General features: G+C 39.7%; 1 protein-coding gene across 7 annotated transcripts in view; it reads left to right on the forward strand.

The window, feature by feature from the left end:
- The window catches only part of LIMCH1 (LIM and calponin homology domains 1), a 344316-nt gene that overhangs the window by 274114 nt on the left and 52373 nt on the right, over positions 1-17829 (forward strand). For 3 of the 7 annotated variants that reach the window (XM_019526040.1, XM_019526042.1, XM_019526046.1), the window contains 5 exons: positions 2025-2060; positions 7108-7234; positions 11240-11394; positions 11627-12035; positions 16280-16504. In XM_019526040.1, coding sequence (XP_019381585.1) covers positions 2025-2060; positions 7108-7234; positions 11240-11394; positions 11627-12035; positions 16280-16504 — 952 coding nt within the window. Of the gene's footprint in view, positions 1-2024; positions 2061-7107; positions 7235-11239; positions 11395-11626; positions 12036-16279; positions 16517-17829 lie in introns of all 7 variants that reach the window. The other 4 variants (XM_019526044.1, XM_019526047.1, XM_019526041.1 and 1 more) reach the window with 3 other exon arrangements.

Raw genomic sequence — 17829 nt, forward strand, 5'->3', positions numbered from 1 at the left:
ACACACCCTCATACCTACCCTCCCCGCAAGCCCCACATTCACGCCCTCGCAAAGACCCCACCACAAACCCCACACCCTCCACACACACCCACAGCCACATCCCCCACACCCCTTTACAAACTCCCCTCAAAACCCCACACTCATCCACACCCTTCACAAACTGTCCCATGCCCCTGCACAAACTCCCCTCAAAACCCCACACTCATCCACACCCCTTCACAAACACTCCCACCCCCTTCACAAACTCCCCTCAAAACCTCACACTCATCCACACCCCTTCACAAATTCTTCCACCACCCCCACAAATCACACACACGCAAAGACACCCCCCCATGCACAATATACAATAGTAAGACTTTTTGAGCTATTATGCAATTACCTCTATATACACTATGCAAACACAGGGAAATTGGGACACAAATATTTTTTGAAATAAAATTAAAATGTGTTATAGTAGATGTTTGATTTTTAGTATATGATTTTGGTTTTTTCTGCTTCCAGGATGGCAACCCCCCTCCCAAAAGGAATACTCCCAGGGGCAAGGGGGGACTTCAGGTGGCAAAGTTTAGGCGTTAGGGGTAACACTTCCAGTCCCAAGATGGTGATCGGGGTTGGGGCTTCTGTCAAGGGGCAGGGCTACCCTTGTGGCTCTCAACTGCTCACAAAAAGTTGTTAAGCGACCCTCCCACTGAAATAATTGCCCACTCCTGTTCTAGTCCATTACCAAGTTCACTGGTGCATATGACTGTAGGTATGTACAATGTTTTGTAATTATAAACTAAAATTTAAATTACTTAGCACCACTGCTGGCTCATTCGAACCTGAAAAATGTCCACAAGTCTGTGCTAACAATCCTCAAAGATCTTCAATGCAATGTCAACTCATAGAAGAACGAGAAAAACACAACCTTCCTAATACAGGACAAAGTGATACAACTACGACCGACTGTATTCTTACTCGGGTATATCCAAGTCAAACCTCACAATTTCAGGAGGGTCTCAAGAAAAACAACCAAGAAGCATTCTCATTCAAAGATGAACATCTACAAATGTGAGCTCTTTACCATGTGAATTGCAGGTTATTCAGTGCCGCTATGTCCAATATAATGTTTTGGTTTTGCAGTTTAGGTTTTGCAATTACCTGGCTTCTTTTAGTGTGGATTGCAAACACTGTATGTCAATATGTATACCTTGGAAACAAATGAAATAGTTACAAGTGATGCACCGATTTCTTTTCTAGTGCTAAAGGAAGAAAATGTTTAACCACAGAAAATATAAAATGTGAAATTGAATTAAGAAAACAGTGGCTGAGCTACTCTTGAGTTCCAAAAAAAAAAAAAGCAAGATACTGGAATGTCTGACATCTTTAGAGATGTAGCTCTTGCTTTTTCATGAATAGAAGCTGAAACTGCTAAGGATTCTGACGGTTTTGAATGTTCTTTTATGATAAATCCCACAATCCAAATGTATCAGTTGCAGAAGTATTCATTTTCGTGAAAAGTGCTCTCTCATACACTAGGATGACCTATTTTGTTATAAAAGAGTGGAAGTCTCCTGGTCTGTTCACTTTTAATACTTGTTACCTGCTGTCAGTATTGGTGATCCTGAACACTGTATTATGGAATGTTACTCTTGGGTTTGTTTGGGTCTCGTTTGTCAAGATGAATCATATACTTGGTCACCTAATATCATGGTGAATCTAATTAATATAAATCTCATTTGCCTATTTTCTATTGGCAGTTACTTCCTATGCACAATTTCAGGTTAAGTTTTGTGTTGGGGGGAGAAAGGATTTTTACTCTTCTCCATAGTTTACATTATAAATTATATATGGTTAAAGTTTTGTTTTTTTACTGTTCTCCATAGTATCATTAAATGTGATTTATATAACCTGAAAAACATGGGTTTTTTTCAGCCTTCTTTACTAATAGAGAGGTTGGGGACCAAAAGAAATTGCTTTGGTTCTAATTACAATTGATACATCATGTTTTTACCAACCATCTAATTTTATATTTGGTCTTGTAGATTCGGCCCCAGAACTGCTGTGTCTGATGACGCAGAGTAAGTTGTCTTGTGCTCACAGGGTTGCTTTTAAACAACTTACACTGCATGCTTTCCATATTCTCTACTAATATAATATGCCGTTTATGCATCATTAGTATTTTGCAGTCTTCTGGTAAATGTTTCAGATAAAACAGTTAAAGATGGAATGCAATATGCATTTCTATTTCAGCAAATAAATGTTTTGTAAAAATGCATGACACTATATACAGCTGCTGCTTTAGAAAGTTGGTATGTTCTTTTCTTCTTTTACACATGAGTTTGCACAATTTCTAATAAGTCAGTACTGAAGGAATTAGGTCTAGGCTAGATGTTGGGAAGGGGCAGAAATTGAGGAGTGAGCTGTGTAGTTTGGTAAAAAAAAATTAATTCCAAAGTAGTGTTAAATAAATTCATTTATTACCCTCAAATATTAATTGAAAAATTAAGCCCTAAATTACTTATTAGTTGCATCTTAAACCATTTTTTAAAAAATCTCTTTCAAGTGGACCTATTTTAATAAGGTATATAATTGAAGTGTTGGAATTTATGTAACTTGCATAGTTATGCAACAAAAGAAAAATCCTTCATTTTCAAGGTTTAAGTGAAAACAGTATCCCATCTTTTAATAAAAACAACCCCCAAACACATTTTTATGTATACAGAAATTAACATGACATTTACCCAAATTAAATACTGTTCTTCTGCCTGTAATGTCAAGATCTAAACACCACCTAACTTTAAAAACAAATATGTAGTACTGTCATGTATTTATGCTTTGAAGGCATTAAAGGAATGGTAGATTTATAAACTGAGTAGTCTCTGAATAATCTGTGACTTGAAAAATTGTGTGATTTTTTTTTTTTTTTCCTTTAAACTTTGTAGAAAAAAAATTCTCCTTTTGACCTCTGTAAAAGGGACAATTTTGAAGCCACAGTAAATTTCTACTCAAAACTATGCAGGAGGAAGGGTGAAAATGCAGGTGTCCTAAAAAGCTTTATTTAACATAGATTTAAGATGATCATGTTACTTAGGAATAGCAATGAAATGAATGAACTATGTTATCTATTTCAGATATATGCTGATAAAAACTTTATATGGCAGCAGCATCCATTCAGGGAATGCCATATTTCATAGAAACAGGTCTTTGCCAAGTTTATTTTTAAGAATTCTTATAAATTTGAATGTGTCCCTTCCAACTGAAAGCTACAGGTCTTTTAAAACAAGTACAAGATAGGTCTCGGAAGGAAAAGAAATAAAATCCTATGCATCCAAAAACAGCCTAAAAGCACTTTTCTATACATAAAAATGCAGCCCTTAAATTTCTCTGTCTTGGGACCTTTTTTCTCTTTCCCAGGGGGAAATTAGAGTTCCAGCTTCCAATGGCAGAAAATCACCTGTACCACTTACAGTAGTTAGTGAATATCAAAAGTTTTCCTTGCAATTGACCCCAGATGGCATATTTTCTGTCCTGGACCTCAGGATCCGCAGGATCTTTATCTTGGTGAAAAGGAGATCCTTATATCCTCCTCTAGTATTTTGTTTTCTAGAAGCCCTGTACAGAAAACAACCAGTAAATCTGTAAAGGTCTGTGCTTGCAGCTTGTTCTTACCTTCTCTGTGGGGACCTCCTTTGCATGGCAGAAAATCAGTTCCTGCTGATGGAGGCCATGTCTGCGTACCTCCTTGAGAGAGACTGGCAAGGTTTGTAGAGCTTTTGCAGGGGGCCATGGCCAGGGCTAGTGTCTCAGCCTATTGTGAATTTTCTGGACTCTGTGTCAGTTCTTCATCTCATTCTTTGAGCTAAGTGCCAGCATCTTTCTCACTGGAATGATTTTGATGTGAATATAACATGGCAATATTAATGGAATCTTGCTCTGCTTTAGGAGGAGCTACACAATATGCATCAATCCCACCACACATTGTCCCACTCCAGGTTCTTCCTGGAACCTTTCTTCTTCACCAGGTTTCTTCTGTATGTATAATTTCCCCCACCTCCACCAGGGAAATGTGGGGCCTGTTGCGGGGTGGGATTAGGGAAGATGTGCTTCTTTGTTCCTCTGTTGATTTCTGATGGCTTGTAGTAATCCTGGAATTGCCTGCATTGATGAGAGAGAGGAAAGGGGACAGAGAACAGTTTGATCTTGCAAACTCTTAAACTGTAAAGAGCAGGATAGCATATTTTCAAAGCAGAGGTGAAAGCCTTTTTATTTTAACTGTCTAGGCATAAAGCAATCTCTGTCCCATTATAGTATTTACATCAATGCTGCTGGCTATATCCAGCCCCAGTTTCGACTTCTCTGCCCTGTAAAAACAGGCTGTTGCATGACAGCCTAATGTTAATCTTGAGTTTAGTTTTACCTTGAGCTTGATGGACAAATTACAGTGAGCCGGCTGTACTTGTTTACTTGAATTTGACTCTTAGCAGGTTACCTCCTTGAATGTTTGTTTGTTTTTTGTTTCTTTTTTTTTTTTTTTTTAAGTCTTAGTGTGTCTATAAAACTATAATGTGGCCACAAAATGAGTATTTTGCATCCAGTTTTATAACAGATACTTTTTTTCTCTCTCTCAAAGTAGTTATTCACCAGGTTCTCATTTAAATGAACGCACAAGTTCTTAGAGCCTGTTTTACTAATCAGATGTAACCTGAGGTACATATTTCAGTTATTTTTATATTTATGGTATGTGTTCAGGCTTCCTTGAATTAAAAATAAAAAGTCCTCCACTTTGTGATAAAATTCACTAGAACAACTCTCAAGAAAATACCATTACTTGAAAATGATGTCAGTCATTTTCCCAAACCAGTAAAAAATGTCTGGTGTCTGGGGCAAACTCTGGAAGTACAACAGATATGCCAAAAGGGTTGGTCTGTCTATCCATGAATTCCTCACTTCAGAAGGAGTTTGGGCTTCAACCTACAAAATAGCTTTAGAGGTGGAAAATTTATTTAAAACAATACCACCACAATGTACTTCATTTTCATGGTCCAGTGTTCCATTTCTTTGTATTTGTCTTTCTCTACCCTGCTACTTTCTCTCCAGCACACACGTGTCTAGCAAACAGGGCTTAATATAGCTTTATTTAACAAATGGAAGACTTGATCCATCTTTTGCTTGAGAGATTGATATGTTTTTAAACTTGAACTGTTATGAGGAAACCTGCTAATGAGCATTTATAAATGTTGTGGAAAAAATGTCTTTGGACAATAGTCCTTTGTCCCAGTTCCTGTGTTCTGCATTTTTGTCAGGCCAAGAATTTAGACTAGTTGTTGTCCTGTTCCAGAGCAGAGAGGGAAGTAAATTGTTTCCCTTATACCTGGTTGGAAGTGTGAAGCTGTCAGCCAGAGCAGAGCACAGTACTTTGGGATAAGGCTCCTTCAGACTTCTCCCTCCAAAAGTATATGTGCATTGCAAGATGTGTTTGCCACCCAAGAGGATGACTGACTGAAATGGCTAATCACGAGATGCTTTTTATACGTTTTGAATGAGAATTCTTTTTTGTGTCTGCTTGGCTTGAGGAGCCTATGAAATCTATTTGAGCTATTAGCCACAGATTACAAATTTATATTATATAAGGACTTTGTTAGTAAGAGTTGAGGAATACCTGAAATCGAGGTCAGTCATTGGAGGTGACATTTTTTCCCATTTAAAAAAAATACAAAACAAAACCCTCAAAATACTCTAATTTGTAATTCCCCCTACTGCATGCCATCTTTTTTAGTAAAGAACAAAAACTTATAGATCCTTTAAGACCTCATCATTTTAATAGTCCTCCATTCCAAAGTAACAAAACCATTTAAGTTGCAAGGATGAAAGAATTGCAAACTAATGTCTTGACTCAGCAGTCTGGTATGCATTTTTAAAGTTAACCTATGTTATGCATAGTAATAATTTAGGCTTTCTGTACCTATTTAAAGATTACAGGTTAGGTGTTATCATGTATTTATGAAAAACTTCTGCTAGTGTGGCTGGCAATCAGGTGCATATCCATTCTGTGCCTTTTAAATAGAATTAAACCTTACAAGTTTTCTGTGAGAGTGTGTTTAATTTGCACCCTTGCTCTCCTGAATGAGCTAAGCCCACATATGCATACAACATACCACATTTATTGAATGTGACTACTGTTTACATTGTTACCTACCTTCCTAACTTTTATACTTTCATCTTGTGCTACTGCTGCTGATTGGCTCATCCAAGCTGGGCTGTTTGAATACTGCCATGGAATTAGCTCATGTAAAACTGCATGGCTGGCTTTTTTTTAATAGCATAACTGAGGCCATATTTTGCTGATAATAGGTACTACAAAAATAATGTACTTCATTACTTTCTTTATGCAACTGTCTTTTAAACAAATGTAATATGCTCTATATCTATGACCTTTCTCCTTTTAACCCTTGAAAGATCAAGAACAGGAATAAAATTTGCCTAAAGGAACTGTCACAGACCAGAACATGAATATTGTACAGTGTGTTTTTTCTTGGTTAGAATATGTATAATAATAGCTTGGTGTTGACAGCATTAAGGTTCTTCATTAAGAACCAAAGTAACGTGACCTTTTCACTGCATGCATTTCCCAGAGCAGGCTGTCACAGCTTACTTAACAATAGCATCTGACCCACAATGCTGCCCATGCTGTGCCTCTCAAACTTCTCTTGTTTTAAAATCAATTGAAATCCGGCTCTCTGCAGTAGTGCAAGGAATTAGAGGTATCCTGTCAAAATTGGTTGGGGAATATAGCTTCCCAAATTTCTACCTTTTGAATTGACTGTCAGTAAAGTATTTTAAGACATTTTATTCTTGGACTCTTTACCCTAACGATTCTGCTCAAGTGATTTATAGAAAGGCAGAGTTGCTGTCTAATGTTAAAAACGGGACAACTGAGAGATGTGGTGCTCATGTGCCTGCAGTGATACATGGAACTCATGCAGATATCAGTTAGTTGCTTTTGGAAACCTGCAAAAAAGATGTATTCTGATTTTTGTTCTAGCACCCTCATGTGGCCTACCTCCTAAAATTTAAAAAATGACAGCTAGAAAATAATGCTCTACTCATTTTTCCTGCTTTGTTTAGGAGTATGAGTATGTTTGACATGAGGTGTGACGATGAAGCAGTCATGCAGCCTCACAGCAAGGCTCGCCACGAGAAACTGCAGAATGTCCACAACCAACTGAAAGAGGATGAGACCAGATGGCAAGATGTGAGTACAAAGTAAGATTGTCGTGGGCTTTAAGTAGTCGCTGCTAAATCAGTTGAAGAATCTGCAATTCAGCTGGAGTTGGCTGATGTGAGTACTGCCTTGAGTAATTATGCTGATTTCAGCATATCCAGTCCCTGAAGCCCCAGTGCTTCAGGCCCTTTCAAGAAAGCTCTGGAAAGAGTTTGTAAGTGTACCAGCTTAGTAGAGAATTGGGCTAAAATAGTTCAGGCATGCCAGCATCTGTAGCCAGCCGCGTACAAGGACTAGCAACACCTCTGGCGGTGATCAGTTCCCCAACCTAAGTGACCAGGACCCAGCTACGTGTGAGTAGTACTCATTTTAGGAATAATGACTGTAGAATAATGAATGATTGAATAGCCTTTCGATTTTTTTTTTCTCCACTGAACTTAAGTACAGTAATTGATACAGTATTGTCCCAGTATAAAAAGCTATTTTTAACGATTCTAAAGAGTTTTCTTTAAACAGAAGTTCAGAAATACTTAATGAAAAAGTCAAAATTAAATGATAAAATTACAATTAGATTTATAACCAACAGAGTGATACTATGGTTAGTGTGAGATCTATGTGTTGTAAAAGTTTATATATGTTTGGGGTCATTGGACATTTTTTCTTTTATTTGAAAGTTTTTGGGACTCTTACTATTGAAATGAAAGGTGTCCTAACCCACTGTATATGCATTTCCAGAAATGCCTCTTGTTACTTTATACTCTGGCTCTAAAATCTCTTAAGAGCTATTATAAATCCCCTTATGCAAATGTCCTTGGCACCCTAAGAACAGCTTTATGGAGGGGATATTGTTTGTATTCATGGTGTGTGGTTCTTCATGATTTCACTTACTAGCATATGTCCAAGCAATAAGTTTGCTAACAATTAGCAGTTTCATATCTTGTGCTGCTTTTTTTTTTTTTTACCTTTGCTTCTTTAAAAAAAAATGGAAAGGAAAAAAGTGCATCCTTCTTTAATTGCAAAAATGGGAGGGAGTTTATGATGCGCAATCTGCTGATGGAAATTCTAATTTCTAATTAGAATTTCTAAACAATAGGCAGTAGTAGGACTATTTGAATAGGTAAATGTTTCCTTTCCTCATCAAGTATAATTAGTAACTGAGGGAAACTGAAGTAGAGGGTTTTATAGACTCATCCCCTTGAGTGTAACATTAGTAATGTGCATCTAAGCCAAATGAAAGTGACAATATTTCTTCCTATTTTTAGTTAAGTTGTTTTAATACTGTAAATTACATGTACGCTATCATCTACCAGTTACTGATGAAAACTCAGTGGAACCATTTAGAAAACTGCAGTAAATGAAATAGTTTAAATCAAGTGATGCTGTTTTTCTTTAAAACAAGAATTTGCTGAAGTACTTGGAATACATTCTGCATACTAATTTTGTAACATTGTTAAGCTAGTTGAAATGATAAATATGCCACCTCATACTTCCTGTTGTTTTAGTCTTATTTTTCTGCATAAAAACACTTCCATATTCATGCTATGAGTGTGAGTTTTATTTTTCTAAAGTTCAAATTTTAGCCTGTATTGTTTGGTTTTACAGTTTTGAAATATTTCTTCCTTACTGTTAAATCCAGACTAAGTACAAATCCGGTCCCCTAAGGCCTGAGTTTGTGAACTAGACAGGATGCAAGGAATATATGCCATATATTGTTTGGTGCTGCTTTTCACTCCAGCAGAAGTCTATTGGAGGGGGCAGGACTGGGGAAAGAAAGTGATCGAACAGGTCATTGGGTCTTCACAGATATGGATCCACCAGCCAGTCTGTGGATAAAGAATTTCCCAAACAGTGGAGCCTAGTATCCTGGTATAGGGGAGGGAAGAGCTAACACATTGCCAAGGAGGATTTCATCCCCTGGATCTGCCATGTTTTCTGTCTGACAATCTGCACTTTATATAATACCTGCTTACTTAATCTTGCTATAGGGACTAGAATTTACCACACATTTATTAGGGCTAAAAGTGTGTGCACTGACCAGGCCCTTTTGTTGCCTGGAGTTCCTATTGCTTTCAGCTAACACAGCACTGCAGCATCAAAGGCCATGTCGAGATAAGCACGGATGTTTGGATCCCCAGGGACAAATAGCAGCAGTGCACCTTGCACCACAGCAACGTGTCCCCAGGGAACACCTGTACCACATGTGCTTTGGCTGCAGCAAGTTGCTCCAGGAGCAGTAAGGAAGGCTGGGAGCAATACTGTGCTGGCCCCAGCAGCCTTGGCTGGGGTTCGGTGGGTCTCCTGGGGCTGCAGCAGTGCCGATCCTGCCAGGCAGAACCTGACTGGAAGTCACAGTGCAGCTCTGGGAACCCTGGTTCCACACTTCAGCAGTGTGTTCTGCCTGTGCGTGCACTGCTCTGGGGTTTTTTTTCCACGTTTTGTTGTTTTTGTTTTTTCTCCCCTGGATATCCAGGGGCCAAAAAAACTCCAGAAAAAACCCCCAGAGCAGCGCGTGCATGAGCAGCATGCCTTTGCAGTGTGGAGAACGCCTGACTGTGCGGTACATGACGCTGCAGAAGTGTTTGCGGTGCTACATACTGCACGGCTGTGCTAGTTAGGATGAGCCCAAGAAGTCCAAAACCTAATTAGCAAGGATATGAAAACTGCACTGAAATTCAGTAACAAAAAAAAGTCGAGCAACTTTTTAAAATTAAAATATTCTGCTTTGCTTTTTAAAATTTAGGACTGATACATTGGTGACCCTTGTGGTACATGAAATCAGCCTATAATTAGAGGGGCAAGGATTTCTTAGGATCAACTAAATAGGTGGGATAGAGTTAGACAAGCCTTTGCAGCAAACATTCTTCAGGCATTCTAACACAGTTTAAGCAGGCTTTTGGGGTCATCACCTATTTGACAGCACTGGGCACATCTACATGAGACACTAATGTGCAGTAGAATTAATCGCAGATGACACTAAGATGTGGGGAGAAGGGCACGCTAGAAGGGAGGGACAGGCTGCAATTGGATCTGGACAGGTTACGGGGTGGGCGGATGAGAATAAGATGGGATTCAATTCTAACAAGTGCAGGGTACTGCACCTAGGGAGAAAGAACCAGCAGCATAGCTACAGGCTGGGGAACTCCCTTCTCATCAGCACAGAGGCAGAAAAGGATCTTGGAGTCATTATAGACTCCAAGATGAACATGGGTCACCAATGTCGGGATGCAGTCGGGAAGGCTAACCGCACCTTGTCATGCATCCACAGATGCATCACGAACAAGTTCAAAGAGGTGGTCCTCCCCTTCTATGCGGCACTGGTCAGGCCACAGTTGAAGTACTGCATCCAGTTCTGGGTGCCACGCTTCAGGAGGGATGTGGACAACATGGAGAGGGTCCAGAGGAGGGCCACTTGCATGGTCAGGGAGCACCAGGGCAGGCCCTACGAGGAGAGGCTACAAGACCTGAACCTGTTCAGCCTCCACAAGAGAAGGCTGAGAGGGGATCTGGTGGCCGTCTATAAACTGGGCAAGGGAGACTAGCAGGCAGTGGGAGAGTTCCTGTTCCCCCGAACACTACTGGGAATAACGGCCATAAGTTGACAGAGAGTAGGTTCAGGCTAGGTATCAGGAAGCACTACTTCACAGTCAGGGCGGCTAGGATCTGGAACCAACTTCCAAGGGAAGTGGTGCTTGCTCCTACCTTGGGGGTCTTCAAAAGGTGGCTAGATAGACACCTTGCTGGGGTCATTTCACCCCAACATTCTTTCCTGCCCATGGCAGGGGGTTGGACTTGATGATCTGCTCGGGTCCCTTCTGATCCTACCAACTATGAAACTATAATCTACTGTGCATTAGTGTCACAAAAAAAATGTGCACCTGCAGTACTGCACAGTAGCTCTGGTTGCTGCTTATTCGGTTAGTACCTGTTATTAGAAGTACTAACCTGAATGAGTTGTAACCACAGCGCATTAATGAACGTGTGGACTTCCCCTGTTACTATTGTTAACACTCTGAACATGTACTGTATCTTATTTAGGATCTGGCACGGTGGAAAAGTCGCAGAAGAAGTGCTTCACAGGACCTAATAAAAAAAGAAGCAGAGAGGAAAAAGATGGAGAAATTATTGAGTGGTGATGGAGCAAGTGAACGAAGGAAAAGTATCAAGACCTACAGAGAGATTGTGGAGGAGAAGTAGGTTGTTCTACTAGAATGCAATTTAGTGTCTAAAAATACTGTGTGTTTCAGGTATGGTGTGTAGCTACTGCCATGTTTCTGATATGGGACACGAGCGGAAAAGGATGAACCAATTTTATAATGCATTGTGAATAATTTGTCCAAATTATTCCAGATCAGGCTCAGCCCACATTTGTAACTCTAGGTAACTGTGTATGGAGTTATAATTTCTCGTGTTCATCCCACACAGGGAGAGAAGAGAAAAAGAGCTACATGAAGCGTACAAGAATGCAAGGTCACATGAGGAGGCCGAAAATATCCTACAGCAGTACATTGAGAGATTCACCATTAGCGAAGCTGTCCTTGAGCATTTGCAGATGCCAAAAATTCTGGAAAGAAGCCATTCAGTGGAGCCAAATTCATCATCCCCACCTAAAGACCCAAATCCTCTGAGATACTTACGACAACAATCGCTGCCTGCTCCAAAATACACTGCCACCATTGAAGCAACCATTGTTCCCACCGGTGAATTGGAAGCCAGCATTTCAACAGGCCACACGTCTCCCAGCAAAACTGTTGTTTCCAAGCCTGTGCCTATGCTGACACCCAAGCCTTATTCACAACCCAAAAACACACAGCAGGTTTTAAAAAACTTTAAGGTAGGACATGCTGTATTATCCAAAAGCAATGTAAAGGGAAAAGAATCCTAACATAAATCATGTGAATTTATGCATAGAAGCACAATTTAGAATTAAGGAATTGGGGAACAACCTGGAATTGCCAGTCCTAAACTCTCAGAAAAATGAATTGCTAGCAATCTCAGGTTAGTCAATAACTAATAGATATTTTTGACATGAATCTTTCTGTGCCACAGGTCCGTATTTGTAAGATGGGGTAATATACTAACCCTTCAATTCACAGGGAGGAGGTGTATTAAAATTAATTTATGTTTATAAAACATTTCAAGACCATGATGATGAACACCATAGAAAAGACCATGAAAAAGTTAATAGTTTTGTCTTCAGAGCTGAATTTGAATGGTGTGTAGTAAATGAGGCATGAAACCTCTGAATGAACAACCAACAAATCCCTGAATAGCTGCTCATTATGTGTGCAAAAATCCTGTTGTCAAGAATTATGTGGTCATATAGTGTGACTGGATCATAATGTGTATGCGGAAGGGGGTTGAATTAAGGTTGCACAGATGATTTTCATTCTGGTGTTTCTGAGCTTTAGTGCTTGACTATGTAACATTAATGTTTTACTGTAACTTTCTTCATGGAATTAGAGAGACAGACTGCAAGAATTTGGTTTGGAAGTAGCATTGGATTTCTTAGAGTGTACGACAGCAGTTCCCAAACTCTGGGTCATGACCCCAAATGGGAGTCACAGAAACAGCAGATGGGGTCACAAGAAATAAAAATTACTTTAATCCAAGGGTGGGCAAATATGGCCTGCAGGCCAGATCCGTCCACCAGGCAATTTCATCTGGCCTGCAGGCACCTACAACTAATTGTACCTCACCCAGCCTGCACGCCTCGCTCCCACTTTCGTGCATGGAGGGACCTGGCCCATCCAGCATGCAGCTTCTGGGTGGGGTGGCTGCTGCTGCTACTGCTGCAGCTGCTGACGGACCTGCTCAGGTTCCCCAGCATCCCATTTGCTCTAGGCACCAGGTAGTGAAGTGGCGGGAGTGGACAAAGGGGGTGCTGCAGCTGGTCAGGGGAAGGGAGCATGGGGCTGGGGCTGGTGGCAGCATGGTGCCTCTGCCCAGAGGGGCTACAGGACAGTGGAGCTTGGGTGGGCAGGGAGTGGGTGTGAGGGAGAGTAGGAGGCTGTAGGGACCTCCCACACACACTTCTGCCCCAAAGCCCCCCCCATGGCGCACAGCCCTTGGTGGCAGTGGCAGCAGCAGGTGGTGAGTACTCAGGGCACTCATGGCCCACACAGGCACTGCCAGAAATCCAGAAAAAGTCTATATCACAAGGAGACTCAGCCAAAATGGCTAAATATTTAGTGCTGGGAGACATTAGTCAGTATGAAGCTTCTGGGTGAAAAGTGACCTAAAATCTGCAAGTCTTTGTTACTGTGGTAAATGATGGTTGAAATGAGACATTATCCCATTTTGTGTCAATGTGAAAATGAATGCTTTTGGGTACCAACAACCTCTTCAGTTCTGAACTAGCTCCCATTGAAATTAAGGGCAGTTCTTATGGACACGTACATATTTCCAGTGCTAACTGCAAGCTGCTTCATGCTGACTTACTGAAATATGAAACTAGTAATTCCTGTTTCTTTTTTAATTGATTTAACCTCTGACTTTTACCATTCCTACTGAGTGAGACCTGGATCTATCTTTGGTTGTTTTTCTAATTCTCATTCTTTTAGTTTTTGTCCATAAAATGAAAAAGGGGAAAAACAGTTATACATGGGCAAGCTCAGGGTTCAGTTGTTTACTTTAGGTGGGACCATGAAATCTATCTCAGTAAGAAGTATGCCAGAAAGAATTAAGTCATATACATTTTTTTTTTACCCTGTTTAAAACACAGATCTATTTATGATACTTTTCTTTAATGACAATGTGTTGACTTGCTCCAGTTCAGGAGGAGAGAAGGATGTTTGTTTAACTCTGCAGCCAGAGCATCTGTTCTGATAATTCAAACGTTTGCTTTCACTCCCTAATATAAATAGAGAAATGTCTTAGTCTAAACAGTGACATTTACAATGGATGGGTTTTAACTGTGCAGTATTTTTCTGGATTTTTTATTTTTTAAACTTTCATGACCTGTCTACTAGATAACACAACAGAGAATCCCAAGGGAGTTGTGGTTTTGAGACTTGCCAATGTTTGTATTCAGGATTAAGTTTTGTGAGTAATGATGAGTTGGGTAGATGATGTGGTTAGGGGAAGTACAGGAGTGATTTTACCTTGAGCAATAATAAGAGTGTTTGAAATGCATGCGCATATTATCTGTGCACAGGCTTGCTTTGGCTTATTTAAGACTCAGTTTTAAAATATGTCAGTCATCCTCAGGTCTTTCAGAGTTTGTGGTTCTCTGAATTGCCCTGATATGTAGAGCAGACCCTTGACCAGTCATAGGAACAGAAAAAGTCAGGTGGATGAGCAGTTTGCTCTTGACCAGGAATTGTTGTGTATAGCAAGCTGAACTTGTCATTAATAGGAAATTAAGTTGTCCATTACCAGTTGAATGGAGAAAAATGCATGGAAGAAGATGGGAAACTGTATGCAATTTACTTTAAAAGAATGTGCCAGTTTATTGCAAAGTCCTTTTCTCTGTTGTTTATGTCCTTGCTGAATGTCCTTATGTCCTTTATAATCTGCAACCTAATGTTCCAAGGAATAGCTTAAGTCTGAGCTTGTTCTTGCTTGCATTGTTATTTATGCAGTTCTTGCTGATTAGCCATTTAAAAACATTTCATATGTCCTATATAACATCTCGTATATGGCATCAGTCCATATAAGCTCTCTGCCAATAATTAATAGCCCATTGCCAGAAATCAAACTTTCCCCTCAAAAACCATTTTTTCCATGGACACCCCTTTCTCCATGGAAGTTCCCTATAAAGACATGCAAAGCCCAACTAAGTTGCCATCCTTCAAAACTCTTTCCTTAAAATTAATCTCAGCTGCCATATCTTTACCATCTCATCTACAGCTGTGAAATATGTGTACTGAGATGGCTACTGATTTCTTTAATTACAGTATCATGATATTGTTAGCCAGTGCTTTTCCTGTCTTTCTTTTGTATCCATCTGTTCTGTATTACTGTATTTAGATTGTAAGCTCTTTTGAGCAAGTGTCTTTGTTTGCATGTATTGTGACTTGCACAATGGGACTTTGGTCCAGGTTGGACTCTTTGATTCTATTGGGGATGCAGGTAGTGCTAATTTGATCCTCCTTCCCTAAATTCATTGGTTCAGACTGAGAAGCTCCAAACTCTGGGCGAAGGGAATGTTGGCTTGAACCAAATAAATAGTAAAATAAATATGCAACTTTTTTCTAATGTTTCTTTTAAGAGATATAATACCTATTATATATCAGACCATTTGCCCTTCTACAAAAGTGTGGCCCGTTAGGACTTCTTGTTTCCTATGCCATCATTTGACTCTGGAAGGGGAGGAAGGTTGCTGGCTTCTTCTCATATTGTGATCAGTAAGGCAACAAAACATTAAGCTAAGTCCTGCTGGTTTGGCTCCCTTAAACCGACTAAATTCCAGAACACACAATGCACTAATATTGTGGTGAGCTGTCTGATTACATAGCAGTTCATCAGTATAATTAGTAAGTGGTAAGCATCCTTGCCTCTCCTGATGCAAGACAAAACCAAAGTGTTTAGTACAGTATGCTTTGAAGAGTAGCGCTTCAAATTTTGTTGGTAGTTTTAAAATGTAATATGAAGCCACCTTGCCAAGCTGCTGTATCTGTTTAGAACTATTCCTATGATTGGGGGATTTTAGTGCATTTAAACATTGATTTGCAATTACTATCCTTCTTAAGAGTTACACACTTGTTCTTTGTGCTTTTGTTCAAGCTTCCCCATGTATAGTCTGTTCTACCTGTCCCAACTCTACCCTGAACTGCTACTCTAACTGTTATCCTCTTAAAAACCTGCTCTTGCTGCGATACCATCGAAGTGTGCTTATAATTCAATGGCAGAACAAAAGTATATCATCCTTTTCTGGATTTCCTTATTTATCTTGTCCTCTAAGTGTCTGTATTTTGACTGTAAATTATTTCTGGCAGGAACTGCCTCTAATTTTATGTACTGAATAATCCTAAATACATTACTAGTACTGTACAGATTATTATTTATTAATAAATACATGTCAACTTGATGTTTTTTGTTATTTCCTCAGCGTATTTATTTAACTGTGTTCTGCAGGTAGATGGAAAAGTCAGCATGAATGGGGAAACGTACAATGGAGTGGAAGAAGAGAAGGAAAAAGAATATACGACAGTAATGTTTGCCCCTTCGCCAAGTAAATCTCTCAAGTGTGAAGGTGTGGCCAGAGAGGACGGGCACCCTGTAGAGTTGAAGCAGGACATCACTAGCATTGAGCTCAGTTTACAAAGGCCTATTCCTCACAGGGCGCACAAAGAAACAACAGTAAGAGCAAAAGTGAATGCATCATCCTTACTTTCTCTGCCAGATTTCCTTCTCAATGCATTTCATCACTAAGTTAATGAAAACCAAGTGATTATATTTTGTTTTATGACAAGAGGATCAGCTCAGGACAAAGAAATTATACTTTTTAAGTATTTGCTGCCATGGAAAGGTAGAGGATTCAAGAACTTTTTGCAGTTGGCTTCTTGCTTGGGATGTCATGTAACTGATATGCATGCTTCAGATGTGCTGGCACATTTCACTGGGTCCAAGTGAGAAATTGACTCTGTCCCAGCTATTGTACAGGTTTTATTCAGTCCTTCTACTAATGTTAGCCGATTAGATCAACAACATAATTGGACTGTGTGAGCCATTATAATTAGTCTCAGTTTTCCACCTTCATACTAACAGATGTTAATATGCTGGCAGTTTTAGCATTCAAATATTCATCATTCCATTATCAGGAAATATTAGAAAAGGAGGCAAGTTATCAAAATACATGGGGTCACTGTGTTTCCTGGCCACCTTACCGTACAGACTTGTATTAATTTAACTTTTTATCCCTCTCACTCTCACTAGAGAGAGGCAGAAAAAACTGGAGCACATCACAGCGGGATTCAAACCAAAACCAAACAAAAAACAAAGCAAGCACTCTTCCAGGAAAAAGAAACATGAAGGGAAAGTGGATTTGGGTCTTTCTTACTATGTAACAAAATACAATGTCAGAAAAAGAAAATAAATTACAAAAGCCAGGAATGATAATGAAGTTTATTCCCTTTAAATCACAAGGTATTAGCTAGATAGGTAATTGTGTGAGTACTATTTCTAAGGATGTGTGACATTTTGCTGTTGCCCATAGAATATAGGCTCATTCTTGGTAACAGACCTACTTCTTCTGGCATGCATGCTGGGGGCTGCCAACCCCTGGTTTAGATTATGGTTGTATGGAATGGTTTGGATAGAGATGGCCCTGCCTCAGGCAAAGGGTTGAACTAGATGACCTGTGGAGGTCTCTTCAAGCCCTACTTCTCTGTGACTGTCATGGGACTGGTATGGAGTCAAGAATAAGTGACAGCAGGAAGGTAGGAAGATGGAAGTGTAGAGGGTGGTTGGGGAGTAGTAATGAAATGAACTTTACTTCAGAAGTTCATGGTTGCAGCTGACTTTGAATACACACTTGATTCTGCAGTTCTTGCAATTATAAATAATGAAAATAACCACAGAATTAACGTGATATGGAATCTTTGAGAGAATAAAATAGGCACCCACATGATACCATTTCTCGAGTTCTGACTCAGGATTTTGTGTAGTGTTGTAGTAAAGCAGTT

Source organism: Gavialis gangeticus, unplaced genomic scaffold (genome assembly GCF_001723915.1).
Source record: "Gavialis gangeticus isolate Ggan-Ray unplaced genomic scaffold, GavGan_comp1, whole genome shotgun sequence".
In the NCBI taxonomy this organism is placed as follows: domain Eukaryota; kingdom Metazoa; phylum Chordata; order Crocodylia; family Gavialidae; genus Gavialis; species Gavialis gangeticus.